Source organism: Malus sylvestris, chromosome 17 (genome assembly GCF_916048215.2).
Source record: "Malus sylvestris chromosome 17, drMalSylv7.2, whole genome shotgun sequence".
Lineage (NCBI taxonomy): Eukaryota > Viridiplantae > Streptophyta > Magnoliopsida > Rosales > Rosaceae > Malus > Malus sylvestris.
In genome coordinates, this window is record NC_062276.1 from 4,976,694 (window position 1) to 4,991,939 (window position 15,246).

Genomic DNA, 15,246 nt, shown 5'->3' on the forward strand with positions numbered 1-15,246 from the left:
GGGTAGTTGGTGGTACTTAGTCGAAACTGACAAAGTACTAGTCCCAAGGAATTACCTGATTAATTGCGCAAACAACAGCAAAAGGAATTACCAGATTAATTGCATAAGCAAACAACCGTAAAGCATATTAAACCTACTAATTAAATGCTCGCCAGAAATGCTGAAATTAGTCTCTTTCCTAAAACGTCACCGTCAAGTGTACTTCCAACGCCGACACACCATAAAATTCAAATCAAAGTATGCATGCATGTGCTTTCAAGTTTTAAGACAAATGGTAGTATCCAAATTCTTCAAGAACTTTTAATGAGCGGGTCTTAACTGCATTTCATAACTATAATATAATAAAGTTTTATTTTATTAAGTGAGGTTGATTGTATAAATAATACAAAATTTCAGCAACATCTCACAACTACCAACCCTAATTCATCATCAGTGAAGAAAATCGAGGCCACAACAAAATTCCAATATAATTGTGAGTGGTGGGTACCTAATTATCCATATGAACAATAACATACAATATATAGTTGTTTATTGGCGTTTTTAAGATACACAATAATGAATTTGTTACCAATATCTATATATAGACAAAATGCAAGTACAGAAAGCTTGAAAGAGAAAAAAAAAACCTATATTTCTAAACATTTCTCTCCAAAATTTTTTAGTGCAGGTTGACTATTTTGAAGTGATAATAATAACAGCCTAAGATTCACAATGTATAATATGTGTGTGTATGTGCGGAAAAACGTAATGAATGAGAGCCTTTATCTCAGTATAAATGTATAAACTCTCAAACGTATAAACTCTCAAACTTTAGAAAGTTTGAAATATAAAAATGATAACTATATTTCGAATTTTAAATTCACTTAATTTATGCTTCAAGTTACTGTCTCACGCATTATGGTGAAGTTGAGCATAGGGTTCAAACTTGAATGAGTTGTGAGCCACTTCCTACTTTCTAAAAAACGTGAGTTAAGCTAGTTCGGTAAAGTTGCATGCCTATTTTTATACTCAATTTCAAATTATAGAGATAAAGAATTTGATTGTAAAAGAAGTTTACAAATTATATTAATTAGAGTCAACAAGTTGACTGTTTCGATATAAAAGTATTATCTTAATCACCGAATGATCAAAAGACGAAATAAGAGACCAAAAAATAAAACAAGAGACTCGTAGTTCGGAGCATTAACCCAAAAGAGGTAAGCTCAAAAAAGTTATGAAGTTGCTAACCATAATACATTCCACACCCTCTCTATTAGTCTATAAATACATATATAAACCTCCTCACAAGTATCGACCAACCAACCCACGCAGCCACCTTGTCAACTCACGTATCTGCCATTTGCCACCACTCCCTTAGATCATCAGTCGTGACACTCCTCTCTGCCTCCTTTTAACTTCTCTCTCTACATGCTTTACCAATCACAATGGGCAACCTCTGCGCCATCCTCGCACCCAAACCCGCCAAGCGAAAGCCCATAAAGCGCCTCCCCAACCCGCCGCCGCAACCCAATTCCAGCAGCCGCTGGACCCGGGTGCGATCCTCCAGGAAAGAGAAGCTCGAGGACGCTCTAATCCAGGAACAAGCTCTCGCCGCCGCGATTCTGTTCCAGCAGCACCAGCAAAACGGCTCTCTGCCCTTTGATCGCTCCACCTCCCTCCGCTACCCCAACTCCAGCTCCAAAAAGGGCAGCAACGCCCTGCCCCGCAGCTCCAGCTCCCGCGCCAGGTCCCTCACCGACCCCCTCCTCCAGCCCCACCAGCTTGTTAATCAGGTTTGTGTTAGCGGGGCTTGATTAAATTCTGTTAAATTAGATTAAAATTCTGTTAATATTGAATTAAAATTTGGAACTTGTAGTGGATTATGGAGTTAATTTGCAATTTCCCTTCTGAGTATTTTGGAAATTTAGGATTTGATTGTGGGTTAGTTAGTGATTAATGATTGTGATTATTTAGAAAATTCCCCCTTTTTTTCTTGGAATTGAAGAAATAACGACTGAAATGTGTAAACTTGGTGATTGTTTTTCTCTTTTCACACACGTGCACAAACTGACAAATACATGCATGTTTATATATGTACATGTGTATGCCTCTGTTTGTCTGCGTACGTATTTAAGGATGTTGGATTTTTGTTAAATTTCGTATGTAGGAGTTTGTTTTACCCTTTGGATGAAATTAACTTGCATTTTAAGGATGGCCGTGTATATTCCGAATGTCGGATAATGGCGGGTTTAAACTATCATGATCATGTAAATAATGGCGCAGAGAATCGCCGTGATGTTTATGATGTTGTTGTATGGAATTTCTTTGTTGTGATTGCTCAAATACGGTCCATTTTTCACTTATTTGATTGAGTTTTGTGCAGTTTCCGCAATTGAGTTCTCGGTTGTTTCCATTGATGAAATTCTTTTGGTTCCTAAGTCCTTACAAATTTTGTGTTTTGATAGGATGTTAATCTTGATGGTCTAGAAACCGACCATTTTGTCCTTGTACATGGAGGTGGCTTTGGTGCTTGGTGTTGGTATAAAACCATAGCACTTCTTGAGGAGGGTGGTTTTAAAGTTACCGCTGTAGACTTGACCGGCTCTGGAATTCATTCATCTGATACAAACAGCGTTACAAGTCTTTCACAATATGTGAAGCCTCTTTCTGATTTTCTTGAAAACCTTCCTGAGGGAAAAAAGGTAAATTCAATTGCATTCCAATTTTTTATCTTATTCGTAATGTTGTTTTAGCTTGAATTTCTTACCGTGGCATTTTTAACAATAGTTCAGTGCCAACTTCACTTATAATTGGCGAAATTGATATTGTACTATTCTCACTGTGTAAAGGATTTGTCGATAATTTGATATGCCGCTTGTATGACTTTCAAGATCTATGGCATTGTCAAGTTTGTGACTTTGCACACCTTTCATACTTTATAACTATCACATTTTTCAATGCCGTTCATATAAAGTTATAAACAAAACTAAATCAGTGATGACTGAAAAACATGTACTTGCTTTAAAGTCATGCGTAAAAATATGAGCTATATTTGTTGTTTGGTACAAAGATATTGGACTAGTATTTGTCTTCGGTACATAACTTTTTTCTTTTGGTTGCTGTATTATGCAGGTAATATTGGTGGGTCATGATTTTGGTGGTGCATGTATATCATATGCAATGGAGTTATTTCCACATAAAGTCGCAAAGGCCATTTTTATTGCTGCGGCAATGTTGAAGAACGGACAAAGTACTCTTGAAATGTTCTCCCAACAGGTTTTCCCTCATCCTTTATCGTTGGATTTGATAAATCTATAATTTTCCCTCATGTGAATGAAATTCAGAATCTGAAATTTGACGATCGATTTATATCCATTAAAACCTTAAATATGTGTAGATGAATTTGTTTAATCTATTTCCTCTGAATCTACTTAAAAGAACTCATTTTTCTTCTGTGTTTAATTTGCAATAGCATTTTGTATCGCGTCTGGTCGTGATGGACTATGGCATAGTTATTATTACAAACGAGTATCATAATTATAAACTGAACGACCTATATAAAGCTTTATATGAACTGTTTGAGTGACTAATGCTTAGAATTATTGCAGGCAAGTTCAGATGATCTTATGCGACAAGCTCAGGTATTTTTGTATGCAAATGGGAATGATCGGCCTCCGACTGCTATTGATCTAGATAAATCAATGCTGAAGGATTTATTATTCAACCAAAGTCCCAGCAAGGTAATGCCTCACTTCTTTTAACGCACCGAGCTTCCTATGAAAAACACGCAAGTGGTTTTCCATTTTTTCGTTTTCCTTATTAGTTTTACTAATTTCCTTTTGCTTATGTTGCTCTAGGATGTCGCGTTGGCATCCGTCTCTATGAGGCCAATTCCATTTGCCCCGGTTCTGGAGAAGCTTTCATTAACCGACTTGAAATATGGATTGGTGAGGCGGTTTTATATACAGACATCAGAAGACAATGCCATACCCATCACGGTCCAGGAGAGCATGATAAAAGAAAGCCCTCCCGAACAGGTCCTCCGCTTGAAAGGCGCCGATCACTCTCCTTTTTTCTCAAAGCCTCAAGCCCTGCACAAGTTATTGCTGGAGATTTCGAAGATTTCATCTACTTAGAAACACCGTCTTTTCCCGGCTAGATGTCCTCTAGAAAACCCTTCTCGATCTCCGCTGGCATATGATTGAAATGCCACCGGAATCATCCGTAATTTATGCAGTTGCGTAGCTAGGATCGCGAGTAAGCATGTAAATGCACATAGCTATAGGATAAAGTCGTGTGTTTGTGTTCATTTTATGAGACGTGTTCGCAAAAAGATATATTTTTGAGGTAATTTTCCGATCGAATGCAATTTCGTCACTGTGTTCAGAGGATTGTTTTTAGTAGGATAATATGAAGTTAACAACTTAACACTTGAACTTTGAGTAAACATACAAAAACCAGGCATGTCACGCCAAACCTTTGCGTACAGTGCAATTTCCAGATTTCCTTTCATTTAGAAGGGAACTTTATCGAAAAGCTTCCGGTACTGTTCACTTTAACGAAAATCGTTGGCAATATCTTGTACGACTAGTTAAACTCTACATGAAACAACATGAACATAACAGATTTCTGATCAACCCATTGACGAGTTTGGTGTTATCGGATCACCCATTATGAACTCATTAACAATTTAGGTTGTGATCGGGTCACCCCTTAAGAATCCAATAAAATATTGTTTGTTAGATCCAGACATTTGACATGACAATTTTTTTGTATGATCCGTTAACCGGAAACGAAATGACACAATATGTTAATGAATCGAGTTTTTATCAGATGACATGTTAAGAACTCATTGATATAATGGGTTTCACACAATAGGACACAAAAACAATACAAATATGACCCGTTTGCTAGGTCTAAATGTGAGTAGAAATGTAAAATACATTCTTCTCTCTCTCATAATGTGAGTTGAAGTCAGTTGGATCGTTAGATCCGAACTCACGCTGCGTGTGGATTCAAACCATATTGCCAGATCAGAAATTGACCATGTCTCTTTAGTTACAAAACAAAATCTAAACACGAACACATCTCCCAGTTGCTTTTGCACGGCACCAAAATTTAGGCCCCAAGAGGAAGCAAGAACAAAGTACGTTATCTATGCATTTTTTTTCTTTATATTTTCTATTTATTTTTCTATCTATGAAAATTTCAGATCAATTTCCATAGAGCATAGGGATCTAAGATGTTTTCTTTGCCATGATCTGAGCTTTTATTCTTTATAAATTTATGAATTCCGAACCATTTGTTTCTGTTTTTCCAATTTCATGTTCGTTCTCCCCTTTTTCTGGTAATATGTCAATGCCTTGTGCAATATTGTAATCATCTTTCATGCTTCATAAGATCGTACATTTTCTTCTACGGTTATTGATTTAATTTTCCTTGTCTAACCTCTGCACTCCTCCAATTGCGGAAAAAAGTTGCACAGTATTTAATTTGGAGTGCAAATGGCTAAATGAGGAGTGCCAAAATCACTATATTGTAATGCGCCGATAATCTGTTGCTATATGGATCATATAGCGTTCATCGGTATCTTCTAGCCGGGTTTTGCATACTTCATATCATGCCATAAATCGTACATTACCCAGTTTACTTGTCAAATATAGGTTTTCTAGTGAACAATTTCTACACGTTCTTGATGAAGTTTCAAGTACAAATGTTGCCATCCTTGTTAATAACATGTTTGGTTTGGGACTTGTTGCTGGAAATAGGACAAGAAAATAATAAAAATGGGGCGTGGACGTGGAGTCAGCTGTGGTGGTGGACAAAGCTCTTTGGGGTATTTGTTCGGAGGTGGAGAGACAGCTAATGCTAACAAAACCCCAAAAACTACTAACAACACACCACCACCACCACCTCGGAATGCTAACCCAGCTCCTGCTCCAGCTCCAGCTCCTGCTTCATCACCGATTGATAAGCAGCTTCCAGCCGGCATTCACAGCAAGCGTACGAACAATTACTTCCGAGTTGATGGCCAGAACTGCGGAAATTTCATCACGGTGCGTGGTCTTTCAATTAGTCTACTTGTTTCATTCGCTTATGGCTATAACTCTGTCTTTGTTGCATAACCATGACGTGCAAGTCTAGTCCTGCTAGGACATATGCGTCCGTTCTGTAATTGTGGATATATTATTGATATCATGTTGGTATCGTTGTAGCAAAAAATATTGTACCAACATGTTATCGTGCAATATCTAAAATACAGATACAATATTGATGACGACAATATTTTGGGGATGTGTTGTAAACTGGTTGTGCATGTGGATGCAGGATCGTCCATCGACCAAGGTTCACTCCGCTCCCGGCGGCGGATCATCCCTTGGCTACTTGTTTGGTGGTGGGAGTGGGAACTGATTCTTGCTTTTGTAGAAATCATCACATCAGCAACTGAATAATAGCAATGATAAGATATACAATTGTGTATATATACATATATATGTATATATAATTCAGAAATATGAATACCTATATACTCCAAAAATGTCATGTTTGCAAATTGTAATGTTGTATGATGGATGGAGATTTGATTACTAAATCCAAATGAAACTCATAATGCACTAGTTCTGCAGTTCTTTGTACTTTTTCCTTCATACATTCACTGACTCAAGTTTGTTTTTTAAATTACTTTTAAAAAATGTCAAAAACGCTTTCAGACAATTAAAAGCATTTTTAGCGACATTTGATGGAACAAGTTAAAAGATGTTTATTGAGAGAGTCTTTAAAAGTGCTTCCTACAAAAGCAATCACAAATGGTTGCAATTCATCTAAACATATAACTCAAGACTCAATCGGAATTTGTGATTAAAACTCGAACTTAATTAAGCTCAATCAAATTAATGATCTAAAATTTCTAGCAAGATAAATCTCTTATTTGCATTTCAATTTCTTGTTCGCATTTGAGGATTATTGGATCCTACCAACTGCCCAAAGAATGAAAGAGATAAAAACCAAGATCATGCAAAATAAATAGAGACTGAACAAGAAGAGAGAAAGAAACGTATTCCTTTCAGCTAGTACAAACGATATTTTATACTAATCTATATTATAATTTGAACCCGAGACGCAATGATCTGAAGAAGAGAAACTAATCTCCACAAAATAAAAATTGTATTGCAATTTTTGAATCCACAAGGAAAGCAAAATAGAAAATGCAATGCAGTTTTTATGCGCTTGTATGATTTTAAGTGTTTAATATTATTAAGGGACAAAAACATTACCTTTTTTTATATTATTTAAATAGGATTAGCTAGTGGTTTCGTCATGGCAGTTCATCATTTTGCGAGGGAACGAGAAGACTCATAAATGCATTTCAGTCTCTCTTGACCATCATCGTGTGATTCATCAATACAAAAAAGATTAAACTCTAAACATGCTATATGAAATACGAACTTATAATTTGTCTCTAATCACTAGACTAACCATGGTGGTTAACATTACCTTCCATTCACTAAATTATCGATTATTTTTAAAAATAAATAAATAACGACCCGAGTGAAAACGAAACTTATAGACGATAATAGCCGTCCATAATCGTACACGAAAATCCAACGTACTGAATTGATAGATAGACTTAAGCCTCGGCTAGGGTTTTCGTCTCTCTCTCTCTCTCTCTCTGTCTCTGCTGCAAAACATATCTCTGCGTCTCTGCTGCAAAACATATACCAAATTGCAGCTGCAGAGAGCTCTAACAATGACGACTGTGGTGCCAACCTCCGAGGAAGATCCCGCTCTCGCCGTCGTCCGATTCACCTCCGAGCTCGCCTGGGCCGACGCCGGCCACGAGGTACTCTCCTCTCTCCTCTTCCAATTTCGCTGCTCATTTTCCTCTGTGCATTTAGGTCAAGATGTGATTGTCTTGCAATTTATTCCATCTCTAATTTGGGGGTTGGATGCTTTCTGCCCGGTTTTTTGGATCGAGTAATTGAACTGAGTTTTTGGGTTTGCTAGTATTAATCTGTGATTAGATATTGGATTTTCCCCCTTAAATTTTAGTCCTTTATTGCATATTACGTGCTTAATCTCGAAACTCAGTTTTAATTGTAATGCTTTCCAATCCGAAACTTGGGTTTGCGGTGACAAAAACATTGGGCTAATGTATTTCCGAATTCTGCATTTGGTAATTGTGAAGTAAGAATTGATATTTCACCACCATTTTTGCCCAACGAAAGAAAACTGAAATACGCGTGTATGTAATATGTATATAGATACTGTGCATATGCATATCACTACGGAAGTTGGTGAATTTCCTGTAGGTCAATTCGGCAAATTTTTGCTCAATCTCTCATGGAGTAAAATTCTCATCAGTACGAGTCAAGGGAATGGCCCTTGTTCTTTGATTTCCATATAAAGGAAGAGATTTATCTTTGTCATGATTATCTGCCAGGTTGCTGAGCCGCAAGTTACTAGACTATGTGCTGAAGCCCAAGAATGCGTGGTAATGGACAGGTGGTTCGATTTGGTGTCCCTTATGCTTACTTCGGCTGAGGTCATATTGTCAAAGGTCTCAGAAAAAGGTACAATCTGTATTGTTAGATGTTTATGTACCTCTTTAAATGGATAAAGAGGCTTAGTATTGCAGAGGTTTTTCTTCCAATTCTCGTTCATCCACTATATCAATGTTTGCTTTAAGTTCCTTAGTCTAATTACTTCAAAATTCTGCACGTGTTTTTGGTCAGTTACGTGGATGCTACCATTGTAGAAATTGAAATTGCTAATATTCTTTAAAATGTTCTTATTAACAATTTTGGATGATATGGACTTAGTGTCAACTCATTCAATTAGTAACGACAATTAAATGCCATCTTAACGGTTTTGTCAATGTTCATCATAACAAATTTATGTATTTTTTTTTCCTTCCAGATCTTGAGTGCATATTCACTGTTATCTGCAATGTTGTTACAAAGTCTGAAAGTCCAGATGAAGCACTGGAGATGGCAAAACTTATATCCTCAAAGATTACTCAAAAACCAACCGACAAGCCTGCGTTGCGCTTAAAGATGTATGATACCATTGTGATCATGACCTTAGCTTTTTATTATTTTGAATGTACATTTGACCGTTTTTGTTTTGTTTACAGTTTGTTCAATCTGTACAACCTACTGGAGAACCCATATAGCCGGTTCTTAGTCTACTTGAGTGCTCTTAATTTGGCTATCAATGGGAGGGTCACTGAACATGTCATCCCTTCATTCAAAAATGTGGAAAGTTTTTTGAAAGAGTGGAATATTGGGATCTCTGATCAGAGGCAGTTATTTTTGACCATCGCTAATGTTCTGAAAGAACACAAAAAGTATGCTTTGTAATCTTTTTTCTATATGTACATGTCTTTCCTCGATTTGTTTTAAGAACAGTTAATTATATTTTCTGTTGTATTTTCAGCATGACAAAGGAGTCTTTCAAATTCCTGACCAAGTACTTGGCGACATTTTCTGGTGAAGATGTGCATACGTTGAGTGAAGCCAAAGAGGAAGCTATACGTACAATTGTGGAATTTGTGAAGGCCCCAGACATGTTTCAGGTATTTTTGTAGGATCTTTTGGAATTTCAAAGATTTTTTTGAACTAATTCTTTAGTCCATGTTTCTTTTTGGTGACTGTTCATCCTTATTTACACGTGTTAGATCCTTTACAAAGTATGTTTCTTTTTCTTGTTAAAAAACATTCTATTTTTATGTGGTGGACCCAGTTAATTGTGTAGTAGTTTAGAATCGACTCTTTATAGACATTATTCATTTTCTGGCATTTTGAAGAAGCTACTATGCTTCCTCTGCAGTTACATATAATATCTGTATAAACACGACGGTGTGCTGGCTTAATTTTATCACTTCAAAACAACTGGGTTTTTGGCAGTTGGCTCTGATGATCATATTCCCCCCTTCCATTAGGCATTTAGATAACTGATGTGTTGATTTGTTAATGTTATGCTGCAGTGTGATTTGCTAAATATGCCTGCTGTAGAGCAACTGGAGAAGGATGCTAAGCATGCATTGGCATATCAGCTTTTGAAGATCTTTCTGACTCAGAGGCTGGATGCTTACTTGGAGTTTCAGGCTGTAAATTCTGATTTACTGAAAAGCTACGGTAAAGTTTAGTTTCATCTGACTGTTTTCTTCGGATTATATACATTTTTCTGTTTGTCTAAATTATGCTTTCTGAAATGTTATAGGCCTTGTCCATGAAGACTGCATAACTAAGATGAGGTTGATTTCCTTGATGGATCTTGGTTCTGATGAATCTGGACGGATTCCTTACGGTGCTATCAGAGATACGCTTCAGGTTAGATTGGCTTACCTTTCTGGTTCTAGAAGTGTAAATCTGACATCATGGTTAATTATGCTTATGCACTTCTTTTTGGCAGATTAATGATGACGAGGTTGAACTTTGGGTGGTAAGGGCAATAACTGCCAAGTTGATGGACTGTAAAATGGACCAGATGAATCAAGTGGTGATTGTGAGGTTAGTTTGTGTTTCGTACCTTCTGCGTATGCACAAAGATGCATATAGTTGTTTATTCAATCTTTTAGGCTTCTTTGTTGTTGAACCGAATTGGCCTTTGATCTGCAGCCGCTGTAATGAGAGAGTATTTGGGGAAGAACAATGGCTTACACTAAGAACAAAGTTAGCAACTTGGAGGGTAAGTAACTTCAGCCGCTTTTTCATTATTAACTGCCCACTAAGAACTGATTCATTGCTACCATATAACAAACCACTCTTTGTATTGCATTGTCCATAAATCTTCATTATATAATCGTATATTGACAGAGTTTGTCATTGTCAGGGTAATATTGCAAACGTTATCAGCACCATTCGAGCCAACAGGATAGCTGACGATGGATCACAGGCAGTGCAAGGCTTAGTTATTCGTTAGAAACTTACGGATCTTAATGCAGGTGCTTGACTGACTTACGATAGTTTCAATGAACGAGTGTTATTGATTCCCCCTTATTTTGGAATTGAATCAAATGTTTTGAAAATTTTGGCAGGAAAATAGTTTCGTGTTGGTTAAAAATGGTATAACATTGTACTCTTGCGAAATGATGATCTACTGCTTATATCAGTGGTAACTTATGTTGCGTTTAACAGGAAAATTCTCTTGTCCGGAAGTTGTAATGGAGCATATTCCAGCCAAATTGGGGATCGTATGAAACTGTTTTTGTAAGCACTTTTGTTGACAAGTGCTTTTATTAAAAATACAGAAGGTTTTACAAAAATCAGGGTTTCTTGTGAAAAGGCTTGGGAGTGCTTTTTGGATAAGCATTCGGCATGTGCTTGTTCAGAAAAACTCTTCTATCTAGAAGCACGTTTTAAGTGCAAGTGATTCAGCATTCAATTGGGTTCAAACACAATAGATAAGAAAAAACATACTCATATCATGGTCAGGCTTACCCATAGCCTTTGTGTCCAGCCAAATTACTCCTAATGTTGCTCATCATCTTCCATTCGGATCGTTGATCTCTGAGAAGATCGTCTCAGATATGCACTGAACGGATTCATTAGTAGTGCAACCTGGCACACTAGCAAAGGCATCCTCGTTCCTTTCACCGCAGTTCTGATGTAGTTGCAATGCAAACTCAAGCCCCCTCACAACGTCGTTCATTGACGGCCTTTCCATCCCACTGTCATGGATGCAACTCATAGCAATTTCCACATACTTGTTCAAACACTCGGTTTCAATCTTACCCTTCATGTTCGGATCGATGATTTGATCAAGTTCCCCGTCGCGATGACAGCTCTTGGTCCACTCAGCCAAGTTCATTTGCCTCGTCTCCGTTGCATGCACCACAGCTGGTCTTGCGCACAACACTTCACACAACACTACACCGAATGAGTACACATCGGACTTCACCGTCAGTTGTTGACGTCGGTAGTATTCCGGGTCTAGATACCCGAAACTGCCTTTCACGGCCGTGCTAATGTGGGTCTTGGACATGGTGGCCGTGCCCACTTTCGACAATCCGAAATCCGAAACCTTGGCCACCCATTTCTCATCCAATAAAATGTTTGTGCTCTTCACATCACGGTGGATGATAGTGCCCTGCGCATCGCTGTGAAGGTAGCTCAAGCCTCGCGCGGCGCCAATGCAAATTTGGAGCCGTTGTCCCCAGGAGAGAGGTGGGTTGTCAGTTTGGTAGAGGTGATCAGCGAGGGTTCCACGTGCCATGTAATCGTACACCAAAATTATCTCATTTTTATCAGTACAATACCCAATGAGAGACACCAAATGACGGTGTCTAAGTTCTGAAAGCAGCTCGATTTCCGTCTTGAACTCGCGGGCTCCTTGCGATGAGTCGGGTTTCAGCCGTTTGATAGCAACGGGAGTGGCCCCGCCGTCAATATGCCCTTTGTACACGTGACCGAAGCCGCCTACACCAACAATGAAACTCTGGCTGAAGTTTTGGGTGGCGGCTTTGATCTCCGCCAGTGAAAAGTAACGACACAAATGTGTTGGTAAAGATGATGACCCATCAGAGGCAGTGCCCTTGACTTTCCGCCGCCGCCTAAAAACCAAGAACCCAAGGACAGAGAGTCCAAGTATTCCGCAAGCTACACCGACAACCGTGGCAAGCAAAGGAGTTCTTGATCTGGTGCTAGGTTTTGATGGTGTCCCCTTTGCTGGGGCTATAGGAGGTGGGTCAGGGCTTGGTCCGGCGAGACTCCGATTTGCACTGAGTTTGAACATTTCGAGTCCGTTCAAGATTGCCACCCAGTACCCATTCAACAAATCCGATTCCAGTGCAAGAAAGAGATTGACTTTCTTCGGGATTGCAGGGTTCCCCGACATGAACACAGCGTAGTCTCTGTACACTGGTCTTCCATTTCCACCACTCCACTCGATTATATCCGCCATTTTCTCAGCGGATTGATTGGCGATGTAGATGTTAAATACCCGGTCTCCCACCGTCACTACATCATCAAACTCACAAAAATGAAGCCTAACCAAGTAAGCAAACATTGAATCCACAGGGAATTCCCAGGTGAGATTGTACCTGTCGGTTATGGTCCCGCTGGGACTCTCGCCCATTGAGCGGCCTGATTGGTAAACTTCTTTCGGAGCAGAGTACTCTGGTATTTTAGAAAAGTTAAGCTGAATGCTACTGTTTTGCGGTAAAATACTATACTTCCTACTTAAATCGTCTAAGTAGTTGTACTCGTCTCGCAAACCATCCCAATTGCGGTACATACCAGTGTCCTGATCGGAATAGATCCGTCCTTGGCCACCGATATTGATTCGGTACACCATCTCCAGAGCAGTGTTGTTCTCGATGCGAATCGTTTTTGCGCTGCCTACATAAGCAACCCCATCTGGGCTCCGGGGTGAAGTGTAGTAAAGATATGGGGGCATGGAGAGAATTTCAATCCCATTGATAAACGCGTAGGTATCTGGGCTTGCTTTGCTTGGAGTGAAGCTGATATTCAAATCCTGTCCTGACTCAGTGTGGAGGCAGAACTCTCTGTATATAGTATCCGAGCCAGAAGCATCAGCCGTAGCTGAAGCGTTGAAGTCGTGGAGAAGGGTAAAGCCACCGGCTTTGACTGAGAAGACGGCTTGGGATCGGTCGAAGTTGGGGGCGTATGAAGCTGGGTAGAAATGCAAGCGGATGAACTTTGGGCCGGAAGAGAGTAGAAATGTGTAGGTAAATTCAAAGCGGGAAAGCCTTGCTGTGCCGTAAGGCACTTGGCCGGAAGAAGAGGGAGAAGGTGCTTCTTTGCTTATGGATTTGTTACCAGCTGCTTGGTTCTCGAATGGAAAATTTGTGTCAATATCTCCATCCCATAGTCGGTTGTCTTGGCCGAAATTGGTACCGAAGGAGCCACATTGAAGGGTGATTTGTTCAGACGGAACGTAGATTGGCGGTGAGGCCCCGGCCATGTGTATGGTTATCATGTGGAGAAAAAGGGGAAGGAGAAGAGGAGTGAGAGTTTTATTAGGGTTGTTGCTGATGGGGTTGTTCATGATTGTAAGAAAAACATAGAAAGGGTGAGGTGTTGCCTGTTTAACCAATTTTCTCACTGGAATTTGGAGTCTCTTGACGAAGCCGTTTACACTGCCTATCGCAATGTTTGTCTGTAAACGACCACTTTAAATGTCTTGCTTAATAACAAGTCTACTCAAAGTTGTTGCTAATTGATTTTACGTTGAATACTCATATTTCGTTGGGTGTTTTAATATTTTTTTTTATATAAAACATCAAATTGAAGTTTTTTTTTAATACTCACATGCACCTTTTCCATTAGATGCAACTCTAAAACTAAAATATTTTTGCTTCCTAGATATGTGAACATTTTTTGTAATCCTATTTATTATGAAATGAAAAATTCGTTCAGATACATTAAAACTTTGTCTAATTTTATCCATGTTTTATTAATATATATATCTCTCTACTAATTAATAAAACACTCATTGTGAACCAAAACCCAATGAAATTACCAGTTTAACCTTCTAACTAAAACAGAACATGAATAAGAAGTATGAGCATAAATGTAATTTCACACAAACAAATTTTGCTTTTTTTTTCAAAGTATTACCTGTATGTAATCCTAATATATCTCTAATTAAAAAATAAAAAAAATAATTAAAAAAAAAAAAACAAATAAACATCTCACTCCCACATTCTCTATCACCCTCTTCCTCTCTCATTCTATTTCAAAAATAAAAATAAAAATATTTCGCACACCCTTTGTTTGTGCACTAGTATATATTATAATGACTCATAGCACTCAAATAAAATAAGGTGGGACATAGTTCAATGATTTGTCATCTCAATTATTTCCCAACTCGTGTTACACAAAGCACAACGAGACAGAGGTGGTGGTTGCCCAAAAGGGAATTATAGTAAATCACTAAGGGTATAATGGGTAAGAAAAATAGATTCTGATTCCTTTGTGCTTCTGAAATTGAGGGCGTGTTTACATATCCGTAATCGGAATGAGAATGTTGAATTGAATTCCGATTACGGAGTACTCCAATGTTTACTAAACATGGAGAAATTAAAAAAGCAGTGGGACCCACACAAAATTTGGAATTCAATTCCTTGTATTGGTGGAATTGGATCCCCTAGATATAGGTGGTAATCAAATTCCTGATTATTTGGGTAATCGGAATGACACTTTTGTTCCCTTTATGCCCTCACTTGTATTTTATATTTCCAAGATTATCCTTTATAAACCTACTGAAGTGGGCATTTTAGTAATCATACTGGTTTATATTCTG

General features: G+C 38.4%; 4 protein-coding genes across 23 annotated transcripts in view; 3 read left to right on the forward strand and 1 right to left on the reverse strand.

Annotated features, from left to right (window-relative positions):
* Window positions 1-1,258: 1,258 nt before the first annotated feature.
* LOC126610312 (putative methylesterase 11, chloroplastic) lies at window positions 1,259-4,365 on the forward strand. Its single transcript, XM_050278358.1, has 5 exons — window positions 1,259-1,772; window positions 2,445-2,681; window positions 3,112-3,255; window positions 3,588-3,719; window positions 3,837-4,365. Exons 1-5 carry the CDS (start codon window positions 1,425-1,427, stop codon window positions 4,113-4,115), a joined length of 1,140 nt encoding a protein of 379 aa, XP_050134315.1. The 5' UTR covers window positions 1,259-1,424; the 3' UTR covers window positions 4,116-4,365.
* A 585-nt stretch (window positions 4,366-4,950) lies between these two features.
* Window positions 4,951-6,614, forward strand: LOC126610317 (protein SPIRAL1-like 2). Its single transcript, XM_050278370.1, has 3 exons — window positions 4,951-5,125; window positions 5,748-6,035; window positions 6,307-6,614. The coding sequence occupies exons 2-3, from the start codon at window positions 5,766-5,768 to the stop codon at window positions 6,388-6,390; spliced, it is 354 nt and encodes a 117-aa protein (XP_050134327.1). The 5' UTR covers window positions 4,951-5,125; window positions 5,748-5,765; the 3' UTR covers window positions 6,391-6,614.
* A 992-nt stretch (window positions 6,615-7,606) lies between these two features.
* Window positions 7,607-15,246, forward strand: part of LOC126610310 (uncharacterized) — a 31,208-nt gene continuing 23,568 nt past the window's right edge. For 3 of the 20 annotated variants that reach the window (XM_050278336.1, XM_050278338.1, XM_050278331.1), the window contains exons 1-10: window positions 7,616-7,819; window positions 8,420-8,549; window positions 8,896-9,034; window positions 9,113-9,325; window positions 9,415-9,553; window positions 9,965-10,115; window positions 10,201-10,310; window positions 10,393-10,490; window positions 10,599-10,668; window positions 10,813-10,924. In XM_050278336.1, coding sequence (XP_050134293.1) covers window positions 7,727-7,819; window positions 8,420-8,549; window positions 8,896-9,034; window positions 9,113-9,325; window positions 9,415-9,553; window positions 9,965-10,115; window positions 10,201-10,310; window positions 10,393-10,490; window positions 10,599-10,668; window positions 10,813-10,902 — 1,233 coding nt within the window. In that variant the 5' untranslated portion in view covers window positions 7,616-7,726 and the 3' untranslated portion in view covers window positions 10,903-10,924. Of the gene's footprint in view, window positions 7,820-8,419; window positions 8,550-8,895; window positions 9,035-9,112; window positions 9,326-9,414; window positions 9,554-9,964; window positions 10,116-10,200; window positions 10,311-10,392; window positions 10,541-10,598; window positions 10,669-10,812; window positions 10,925-11,017; window positions 11,092-11,117; window positions 11,246-15,246 lie in introns of those variants that run through there. The other 17 variants (XM_050278342.1, XM_050278340.1, XM_050278332.1 and 14 more) reach the window with 13 other exon arrangements.
* The window catches only part of LOC126610306 (receptor-like protein kinase FERONIA), a 42,084-nt gene continuing 38,157 nt past the window's right edge, over window positions 11,320-15,246 (reverse strand). Inside the window, exon 3 of the mRNA XM_050278328.1 lies at window positions 11,320-13,411. Within this exon, the coding sequence (XP_050134285.1) occupies window positions 11,464-13,411 (1,948 nt within the window). The 3' untranslated portion in view covers window positions 11,320-11,463. The remainder of the gene's footprint in view (window positions 13,412-15,246) is intronic.

Coding starts and splice junctions, on each gene's coding strand:
- LOC126610317 (XM_050278370.1), top strand. CDS start 5,766: ATGGGGCGTGGACGTGGAGTCAGCTGTGGTGGTGGACAAAGCTCTTTG. Junction 6,036..6,306: donor ACTGCGGAAATTTCATCACG/GTGCGTGGTCTT, acceptor ATGTGGATGCAG/GATCGTCCATCGACCAAGGT.
- LOC126610312 (XM_050278358.1), top strand. CDS start 1,425: ATGGGCAACCTCTGCGCCATCCTCGCACCCAAACCCGCCAAGCGAAAG. Junction 1,773..2,444: donor CCCACCAGCTTGTTAATCAG/GTTTGTGTTAGC, acceptor GTGTTTTGATAG/GATGTTAATCTTGATGGTCT. Junction 3,256..3,587: donor TTGAAATGTTCTCCCAACAG/GTTTTCCCTCAT, acceptor GAATTATTGCAG/GCAAGTTCAGATGATCTTAT.